The following is an 11,185-nucleotide window of genomic DNA, read 5'->3' on the forward strand; positions in this document are numbered from 1 at the left end:
CTGATCAGCAGCTTCAAGGTACAGAACAGCATGTGTTGCTGCTGCTTTAGTAGAAGATCGTATTATTTTAGAATGTGTTTGTTTGGTTTTGGTCTTTGAGCTTCTTGGCATGTCACTTTGGTTTTTGTGAGGGATGTGACCAAAAGAGGATATTCCAATTTTACAAAACATTGTAATTTATTTTCATCCAATTGGAGTTCTTGGAACAAGCTGGAAGCACAGCTGTAGTCTTTGGGTTTTCTGCCTGCTGAACGCCAAAGGGCTGCTATGATCATTCAAGAATAAACAGAGCAGAGGGGAAAAAAAGGGAAATAAGCAAAATCACTGCTGCAATTAAAATCTTAGCCTATGGGGCTGAAACTAACCCTTTGTATAGTATAGATCTGTCCCAATCTCTTCAGCCTTCACTTGCCTTTGCATTTGCTTAAACCTACTCTTGATCCAGCAGGAAGTTGACCTAGTAAAGATATTGTTGCATGTTAATTTTTTACTGGTATATGTCATGCTCTACATGCCTTCGTGAAAGCCTATAGACCCAAGTGGACCACTGGAGATCAGAGAAGCTGTAGCCAAAGCTGAAAAGCTATTGTTAACTGCTCAAAGGGCCCTAAATTTGGAAGAAATTATGAGTACTGCTCAGCTACCATCTTTTCTGAGTCCCATGTGACAATTGAAGTTTAGTGGTTCCCATTCAGTATATATTGCCTGTCAAAAGTCCCTGTCTGCCTGAAGGGAGGACAAATGGTGCAGCCGTAACATCATCCCTGGGAGGAAAGGAATTAAAACTGCAGCTACTTGAGAGGGAAGTCAGCTTAGCCAGCTGACAGCAGCAATAGGAGTCCTCCTAAAAGATGAGTGAGCTCCAAAGTGTGTTCAAGCTTCCTCTGAACTGCAAAGAATATTTTTCAAGGTTCAGATATGTTGGTAAAGCTTGTAAGACTTCCCCTGCTGAGGCTTGCTCAAGTTAGAAGCTTGTTCAAAGCTAGCTGTGGAAGAGGAAAGGGGATTAATTCAACTGAAGCTTAGACACTTCTCTGCAGTGCCTACACTAAGACCTTGGTAACCCCAGGCTCCCTGCAGCAGATGGAGAACCACAGACACTTCAGAGGAAGATTCAGATCCTTGGTGCTTTATATGTGCTCTGAAGGAGCAGAAAGAAATTCAGAACCCTGAGGAACTCTCCTTCCCTTAAAGCTTCATGTTTAAATCAGGATGTGAGGAACTCTAACTTGGCTTACCTAGGTCAAACACATCAGGAACTTGGTGTCTGTGGTTTGATGGTGCAAACATCTGAGAGATCTTTGAATTGTTATCACTAGTTGATGAATGTGGGATGTTTTTACAGGCATAAGTACCCAAAAACCCCATTTCTTTTGAATCTGTTTCCTCCTTAGCAAGACTTGCAAAACTTCATCTGTTGGCCAGTTGTTTATACAAATTAGCTCGTTTTCTACTAAAACTACTATGGTAAACAGAAGCCACTAACCTGTTTGTCTCAGCTCCAACTCAAGAAGCCTTGTGTCACAAATGTTGTCATTTTCTAGCACTGTTGCAGCATTCATCAGAATAATCAGACATATTTTAAGTTTTTTCCATTAGTTTATAGTTCAGCACAGAATGAAAACATTATCCCTAATATGACTACTCGGTGTAGTAGTGTGCAGCTCAGTGTTGCTCAGTGTGCAACAGCCAGACAGATTTCTGCTAAAATATTGCCACATTTCCTGCTGTAACTATGGATTTAAACCAGCCTTTGCATCCTGACTGTACAGTATCCTTGTTGACATGGTTTATTTTCTTTTCATTGAAGAAAAACCTGTCAACCTGCACAGGCTGACAGCTACTGACATCAGCCTGTGCCCAGCAGAAGCAGCCTCATTAGTGTGGCTCCCTGATAGAGGGGGGAGCAACTCTTCAGGTATGCAGGATTAACCCTTATGAAATGCCTGCCAGAACAGGTTCCCTTTGTTTTTGACGGCTTCTGAGCATTATAAATGGTTTTTTTCTGGTTAAAGTAATGAAAGAAAGGCTGTGTGCCTGCTTGCTGGGACCATGTCATCTGCTGTCACAATCACTTGGAGCCTGTATCTGGTGGCTGGGAATTGTAGCTTAAGTTTCAGGCTACAGATATTGGTCCAGCTGGCTGTTTCATAGATTTGAAAGAAAGAAACTGAAATACTGAAATCCAGAGGGGATTTTTGTTTTGTTTTTTGTTTTTTGTTTTTTTTTTTTAACTCAAAGCATCCTGGCTGGATCAGCAGTGGTGTGGCCAGCAGGAGCAGGGCAGTGATTGTCCCCCTGCACTGTCGAGGCCACAGCTCAAATCCTGGGTTCAGTTTTGGGCCCCTCACTACACAAAAGACACTGGGGGTCTGCAATGTGTCCAGAGAAGGGATAGGGAGCTGGGGAAGGGGCTGGAAGCACAAGACTCTTTGGGAATGGCTGGGGGTGTTTAGCCTGGAGAAAAGGAGACTCAGGGGGCCCTTATGGCTCTACAACACCTGGGAGGAGATTGTAACCACACAGGGATCAGTCTCCTCTCCCAAGGTGTAACAAGTGACAGGACAAGAGGAAGCAGCCTCAAGTTGTACCTGGGAAGGTTTAGATTGGATATTAAGGAAAACTTCCTCACTAAAGGCACTGTCAAGCACTGGAATGGGCTGCTCAGTGCAGTGATGGAATCACCATCCCTGCAGGTATTTAAAAGCCGTGCAGTTGTGGCACTGAGGGACATGAGTTAGGGGCAGCATAGCAGTGCTGGGTTAATGGTTGGACTTGGTGATCTTAGAGGGATTTTCAAACCTAAGTGATTTGATGATGTTAATTAAAATGCCACCTTTATTGTGATACTGTCACCCACAGGAACATCAGATGATGTGCAAAGTATGTGAACAACCACCTCAATGTAAATTATTAAATGTTTAATAGTTCTGCTCTTAGCAGCACATATCCCCTAAATGGTCTTATAATTTCATCAGGTAATGGGGCTTGTTGTAGCACTGTCTGTCTCAGAACTGGCAGTTTTGCCATCTCCCTCTTATGTAGCTTAGAGCACAGGAGGTGAATGTACTGCTTTCCTACCCTGTATGTTGAAAATTTCTGTAATGTGTTTAGTCTCATGTGGGACCAGAGCTGCTTAATACAGTTTTGTTATTTACTTACTGATATCAAGTAGAAATTAATTTTTCACTCGAATAGTGTTACAGCCAGAGGAAGAAAAAAGGGAAGAAATATCTATGAAATGGACATACGAGAATCTGAATTGTTCTGTGCTTGCAACTGTTACTCAGGTTAGGTGACAGTGATACAGAGTCCTACTACCTGTGTTAATTTTGATTCTTAAAAAAAACCCGAACCAAAACAAAAATTTACCGTGGACTAATTTTCTAGTCTATTCTTCCTCATTTACATAATCTGCAATCCATGCATTGGAATAGGAACAGCTCTGCTTGCAGCAGTGGAGAACTGTGTAGTAATTACTGTATTCCAGCAGAGCTAATGAGTTTGTATCTACACACTGCCCAATCCTTACAGTGGACTAGTTTAATATTTATTTTGACTAATCTCCCATAAAAGCTGTTCCCTTTAGTCTCTTCCATTATGTGATTTAGATGGAAAATCATTCTTGTGCTTTTTTTTTTATTATTATAGTGGTTATGGAACATTACTGGAATTAAATATAGACATATTAAGGAGTCTGGCACAGTAAATACTGCACTTGTGAAGCTTGGGGGTTGAGAGATTGGAACAAAACCTGGTTCTCCAGCACCTTCCCATGTTCCCAGCTAAATAAAGCAGAGGTTCAAACCCGGGGCTGCTTATTTGCAGCACTGTTTGTTTCCCCTCTGTTAAAATTTAGTGTGCACAGATGAATAATTAAAGTTCTCCTGCCCACAGTTGTTGCCATTAGAATAAATATTTCTACCAAGGGAAGGAATTCAGGGCCCTTGCATTTTGCTCAGCAGAGGACTCTGCTCAGGGCTGCAGTCACTGCCATGGCTCTGCAGCTCACAAGCCACATCCACCCCAAAAAATGCAGCTTGACCTTTCACCAAATTCTCTCCCAGCACCAGCATGAGCTGCTGGCACTGGGAGAGACCTCTGCAAATGCTATCTGCCCAGGGAGGGCTGCTCATCTACCCTGCTCATTAGCTGGAAATGTGCTGCCATAAATGAGGCCAAATCAGGTCAGGGGAATTGCTGGAAAGCAGCACCTGCTCATTTCACATCTATATTTGACCTTCTCACTCTCTGGAAGCATGGTATTAGCTGGTATTAGTCCTGCTTCTTACTGAGGCTCGTTTATTGTTTATAAAGGGTTAATGAATGATTAATAGCTATTTTTATGCATTTTAGTTAATTGCTGAAGAGGTCAATAGGTTGTTTAGAAACACGGCTTGTAGCCATGTATGACATCTTCTATTGTGTTCAAAACTGCTTGCACACACAGTCTAAACAGTTTTATATCTTCCGTAAATTATATATGAACCTATTGTAAGGCATTTAGAAACAGTATTTCAGGATGGGCTGAGCCAAATAGCTCTTACTCTGATTTGTTGTTTTTACCCATATGAGTTCATATTGTATTGACTCACTGCCTCTGTAGCCTGTGATCCTGCTATCACCTGCTTGTAAGATTGTGCCTGAAAGAGGCCTCGGCCATGAAAAGCAGGCAAAATCTGGAAAGATTTTAAAATCTTAAGCAGCTGGGTCAATCCCAAGATAACAGTTGAAGCAACTGAATTAGAAGTCCCCTTCTGTAGACCAGCCCATTCTAGATATAGATATAGATATAGATATAGATATAGATATATAGATATATTTTTTTAGTATCCATTAATTTGTGACTGAATGGGTGGATCATGAAACTATGGTCCTGAAGAATTGCACAGCAGATCAGGAGGAGAGAGGACCTGTCTATGAGAATGGATATCTTACCTTACTCCATGCAGGTGCTGGGAAAACAGCAAGCTGCCACAGCGGTGAATTCAAGCCCCAACCTTGCTCCCAGCTTTGGGTGTGGCTGGTGGGATACACTGCCTTGGTACCTCCCATCATGAAGGCTACCAGTATGTTAAACAGGCAAGCCAGGTTCCCTCTCCTGTGTATTCTCTGCCTGCTTCTGCCCACAGGCACAGATGATGGATGTCCTTAACCTCATGAGAGTGCTGGCTGTGTCTCTCTAGCCAGGCTGGTGGAGTTAGGGAGCAGCTCACACACACAAATGGGATTGAAGGCCATAGACTTGATGAACTTATTATTTTTCCTACTGCAAATAAGGAGCCAGGACATCTGGTAGTAATGATCTAAATGCACTTCTATCCCATTGCAACACAAATACGAATTCCCAGGTCACCTAACTCCACCTTATGTAATTATGAAAGCAGCTATTAGTGGTGAGGAAGATAAGTAGCAGAGGCTAGTCCCATATGTTTGAAATCATTCTCTGGTACAGATAACAGCATGAAAAAACAGGTACAAACCAGCAGTGGAAGCTGAACTGCTTCAAGGCAGCCCTGGGTGGCTGTTTGGTGTCAAGAACTGGGCAAACAATTGAAAGAAACACTCAGGTGCTTTTTTCCATGACAAGAGCAGTGCAGACAGCAGTTCAACTGCTACAGATTTGGTGTCTTTTTTTTTTTTTAATTGATATAAATTGCTTTATGGCAAGAGAATACAGGGCATATTAGGAACCTTTAAACTGGAAAGAAAAAAAATGTTCTATCAGCCAGAGAACCAATATCACAAGGAGCTCAGACAAGTGGCCTGTGTGAAGATGTCCTGTAGTAATTATGATAAGACAGACTGGACTGGCACCATCACCAGTCCTTTATTAAAAGCTTCTCATGCCTTCTGTCTGTAGACTCCTTTCCTCATTAACTGCTTCATACAGCACTGACTCCTCTTCTCTCTGCAAGTTTCTTTCTTCCTTCTACATGACTGGCTAAGCCCAACCCATCCCTTACCCAGCCACCTAACCCTGTCTGTCCCTCACACAGTATCTTCTTACCTTGCCTGTCCCTTCTTTCTCCTCACAGCACAACTAGTAAACATAAACTACAACTGCCATTAGTGTCCAGTTAGCCCACTTTTTTATAAACCCCATCCTCATTGGGCAGGCAAGGCTGTTTCTACTCCTTGGTCATCAGTACAACTGTAATTCATTGGGAACTACTGCCTTCTGCATTGTTCTTCCAAACTATTATCCTACAATGTCCCAGAGCACAGAGCTCAAAGACAGATGTGACACTGAGGCTTTCCCCAGCACACAAGGTGGCCCTGCTCTGGATGAAGTTGCTGAGGTGCTGCTGGCCATCTAACAGTGTGCCAGTTTGGCTCTGACACTGCCAGAAGGCAGGTGAACATGTCCCAAAATACTTTGGATATCTGTGCCCTGCACTGATGCAGAGACATCGTGACTGGTGACTTGGCACCTGCTCTCATTGTCTCCACAACTCTGCTTCCTCATTCCTATGCTGGAGCAAACCTCCCAGCTGATGTCAATGGGCTTCTGGGAGAAACAATAAAAATCAACCACATTTCAGCAAACTTGCCATAGATTTAACTCCAATGAATGAAAATTCAGGTTTTCTTTTTTAATCCAATCCTCGGGACGATGAGCCGGCTACAGCAGAGTGAATTTATTTATCTTGGCTTACAAACATAATAGCTGCATGGTTAGTAGTCCTGGATGAAGTATGCATATTGCTTAATTCTTCTACATCTGCTTCCCTTTAGCCCTCCCAACTCAAAACCTAATAATTGTACCTGAATTTTCTATTACAAATGAGAAAGAGAAAGAAAGGTCAAAAAAAAGACCAAAAGTGGTAATAAATACTATTGTCATATGGAAAGCGGTTCCTTCCTTCCCAGCCTCCAAATCAGAATTGGAATGTGGTTAAAAAAAAAAAAAAACAAAAACAAAAACAACAAAGCAAAAAAACCAAACCAAAACTGGAAAAAAAGCAGATAAAATATTTATGTTGCCTGCAGTCATACTGTGCATCTTTCCAAGAATCGTTCATCCTGATTTATGTTCAATCCTGATTCAAATGGCATGAGAAAACTTATGGCATACAATAAATTTTGGCCATATTTGGGGAGTGAATCACAAACCTTTCCAAGAAAAAAACATGATTGTGTATATGGAGTGCAGGCAATCACTTACTGAAAATTAATATTTTTGTTCTTTTTCTTTCTGCACATTCCATGAAAAAAATAATACGAAAAACTGTGGGAAAGTTGCAGACCAGAATATAAAAGTTAATTTAAAGATTAGACTCATTTTGTTTTGACTACTGTATTTGCATATATGAAATACAATTTTAGCATCTATAAATTAAACATTTTCAGGTGTAATTTAAGTCTTGTCATTGGGAAGAGATGGATTTGAAGGCTCATTGTTAACCTTCAGTCTGCACTTGTACATCAAGATGGCAAAACTGTACCAAAAGAGTCCTGACTCTTTTTAACATACCACAAATTCTGATGGGGATTAAGTAACACTGGGATTAATGATCCCTTTGCTGGTTTATTCATTACTTCTTCCTGAGTATGAATAAATTACTGTTTTACTGCTAGAAAAAGATCTGCATCAGGGTTAGGTTTGTATGATTGGAATAATTCTAATATAAAGTGGTTTAAATCCTGTGCAGAAAAACACAGCGTAAGAAAGTTTCTTAAAACTTCTCATGGTTAAACAAGAATGTGCACAAAAACACTGCCTCACTTTGTAGAAATAAAATGAGTGAAATCCTTTCACTAGGTAAGGTGGTTGTGTGGTGAGGCAGAATAATGCCATGAGGACAGAGAGTTTGTGTGGGGTGGCTTTTTAAGAAGGTAATCTCTGTAATACAGCCAATTTCTTTTTGTAGGTGTCACATGATTCTACTGTGAGGAAAATTGGCTGCTAAGATATTGCCTTTTAAAAATTGCAATTAAATAAGGCAAACCAATGAAGAAGAATCAGGAATTATTTGTACCTTCAAGCTGTTTATTGGAATTAAAGCCCAAATCCAGTATTACAGCATGGAATCAAAGGTGCTATTCTCTTTGAAAAGCACCACCTTTTCTGTTGTTCTTACCAAGAAAAAAGAAGAGAAAACATAAATTAAAAAATAAGGCTTGAAAACTGAAGTTCTTCAATTCATTTCTCTTTTAAATAGAAAAAGATAATTTTTTTTTCTGAAGTATGACTATTTTGAGCAGAGCTTTGCCTCACTAAGCTTTCTCATCTAAAGGGTTCCTTTAAACAAGATTAAGACTAGAGGAATTGTTGCTTCCCTTGTTTTATAAAAAACCCACTCTTTTTATCTCCCAAGAGTTAAGAGTTAACTAACACTCCATGTGCTGGAAAGCAGAATTTCTAGAGTGGAACAAAACCAGTTAGAATATCCCATAGAAAAGGGAAACAAGGGACATAAAGGTTGAGAGTCACCCAGGTCAGGAAAGAACAGAGCAAGGCTTGTAAGGAAGGGCTGCTGAATCTGCCTTTGATGTTTTAATGATGAATATTTTTTTCTGAAGTGTTGCAATCACTCACAGAATGTCTTGGTTCCAGCATTTGATTATTTTCCCTCTGTTTGTCTCATTTTTGTCATTATCCATACCAAAGAAAACCCAGGCATAAAAATTTATTGCATAAAAGAGACGATCTAATAAACAAACCACAGAGACAGGAGCCTCCTGTGTCACAGCTTTGGTCAGTTTGTGTTTCTGTATTTGCCTCAGGAAAAACCTCTTCACTCTTGCAGGGTCATGCAGCAGTTTGCAGGTACTGGCATGTGTTATTTGTTTGCTTTTATCCAGCCATGTCTTCTCTCTTCACATGTAAATGGATTTTTTAGCGGTTTGCTGTCTTCTGTCTTGAATGCTGTCTTCTATCTTTCAATGTATTATTATCCTCCTATTATGAAGTCCACGTTCAATAAGCAAACCATCATAACTTGTTTCCCAGCAAGGAACGGAATAAACACTATTCAGATGAGACCATATCCTGAAATCTTACTCAAAGCTCCTGCACAGTAAGCTCGTGGAGATCTGTGAAAGTCCCGGAGGTCTGGCTTTGGACCAACAAAAATTATACCACAATAAATTGTGACACAATGGGGGGGAAATAGGAACAGGCTGTGGAAGCTGGGGTAGAAATGCTGTGCTGCCCTCCTTTATCCAGATGAAAGAGGCCAATGGTTGGTGAGTGGTTTCCTTAGATAAGCATGACAAAAATGTGCAGAAGTGTCCACAAAACTTGAGCAACATCCACAAATCTTGTGCATGTTCAGGACCTGCAGAAAACAGAACTGTCCTGTACCCACTCAGCAAGGAAGCCAGTTCCTGGGAGAAGCCTTGTTTCCATCTGACCTCCCCACATCCCAAAGCTCCTCCTTTTAGGGGAACCTTAGGGGTATTTTAAATCCTAACACACTACATCTTTATAACATCAATACCAATTTTGCATGGAACCTAAACCATGACAGCACTGTCTTGGGGGTACTAAACCCCCAGAGCTGCTGTCCCCTGGAGAAATACGTGGTCTGTTTCCAACATGAGAAACAATCTTTGTCTCTGGGTGCTCTTTTGCTTTCATTCTTTTCCCCTTCTTCAAACCTTTAGTGTCAGTTATGCATAAGGGCAGTCCCCAAAGCATGAGGTGCAGTTGATAGATGTGAGATAGGGCTGCTGCTGGGGGATTGTTTGTATAAAAAAAAAAACTTCCCATAAGGGATAGCTGAATGAGAATCTCACTCTGGAACCTGTAAATTTTATCCTGTCACCAGTCTCAATAAAACAGCATTGAGTATCCAGTGTTTCTTGCTATGATGGTTCTTATCCTGGTGCCTGTGAAGTGTCTGTTCTTGGAATTCTGAGACCTGGTTTTTAATAAATCTCTCCCAAGGTTCATCTGACAGCAAAGCATGTGCATGTCCTCAGCTCAAAGTAAGGAAAGTTTAGGTTAAGGTTACTTGCTGTGAGAAAGCAAATTTAAGATGAAAGGAAAAAGTGAGCAGAAATGAAAGACAGTTTTATTTTAGGAAAGTTAGGCTTCGAGTAACAATTGTTGCAGAGCTCAGGACTGTTGTTATCAAAGAAAGGGTTTGTGGTCTTGTAAGAATTTTTAATATAACACTGCTGGTACTGTGCTTCATGGTTATTCTTTCATTTTTTTTTGTCTTTGTAAAAAGCTTCTTGTCTGGAGATTGGCTGTGATTTAATGGTATTCTTCTAACCTGCCTGTCCATGACAAATTCCTCAGCATTTCAGAACATCTAAAGTGCATTTAGAGCCTTGAGAGTTTCTTTCTGTCTTTATTTATCCCTATGTCACAGGATGTCCAGACTGTGCACCCAAGAAAAGCCATAGTATTGGAGTGCTTCCTGCAGCCTGAGACTTGCATCTTAGTCAGGGCAAAGAAAAGAACACACTGCATGTAGGCATACTTGAGAACGAGAGGCAATACTCTGTCTCTAAAAGATGAGCATCTGACAATTGACTGCAGGATAAAATGCCACCTGCATACTTGTGCAACGATGGAGCACTTGATGCTTTTTTCTCTGCAGCTGCACCTGGCACCCAGAGTGTGAGGACTGAATGCACTGTGGAGATTTCCATCTGCACCATTTAATTTGCTGTGTGCTGACAACTCACATGCTTTTTGCACAGTTAGTACCACAGAAATTACTTTTTTATTTCCCCTTTCAGAAGGTTCATAATGACAACTGCCCAAACCTCTTTGATCCTGTTTTACTTGCCCCCTGATGCCTGCTGCTGTTGCCTTTGTGTTTCAGCTCGTCATGAAGTTATCACCAAAGAGATCCTTGAGCTGGATCCGTGGGAGAACCAGTGGAACGTGGTGGCCACCGACGTCCTCATGCACGACAATTATGATGTTTGCCTTGTTGCTCGGCTCAACCCACGGGATCTTATCCCTCCTCCTCCAGATTTAGTGGACCAATAGAAGTTCAGTGACTCTCAGTGCTTCCAGATTCTGCAGAGACTGAAGAATTTGGGGAGACAAATGCTGCGTTGGCTCTGGATCGCAGCAGAGTCCCACAAAGAGGAAAAGGGCAACATGTGCTTAAGGACATAATTGCTTTTGAGCTGTGCTCCTCTCATGATGCTTAATTTGATAGTACTGGTGCTCTGGACTTCTGTGGTTGAAAGCCAAGGTTGTCCAGCCTTTGTGTGT

At 41.2% G+C, this 11,185-nt stretch overlaps 1 protein-coding gene across 1 annotated transcript in view; it reads left to right on the forward strand.

The window, feature by feature from the left end:
* Nucleotides 1–10,954, forward strand: part of KBTBD12 (kelch repeat and BTB domain containing 12) — a 30,089-nt gene extending 19,135 nt beyond the window's left edge. The window contains exon 5 of the mRNA XM_062500960.1: nucleotides 10,785–10,954. Within this exon, the coding sequence (XP_062356944.1) occupies nucleotides 10,785–10,954 (170 nt within the window). The remainder of the gene's footprint in view (nucleotides 1–10,784) is intronic.
* The last annotated feature ends 231 nt before the right edge of the window (nucleotides 10,955–11,185 follow it).

The sequence above is a fragment of the Cinclus cinclus genome, chromosome 12, assembly GCF_963662255.1.
Source record: "Cinclus cinclus chromosome 12, bCinCin1.1, whole genome shotgun sequence".
NCBI lineage: Eukaryota > Metazoa > Chordata > Aves > Passeriformes > Cinclidae > Cinclus > Cinclus cinclus.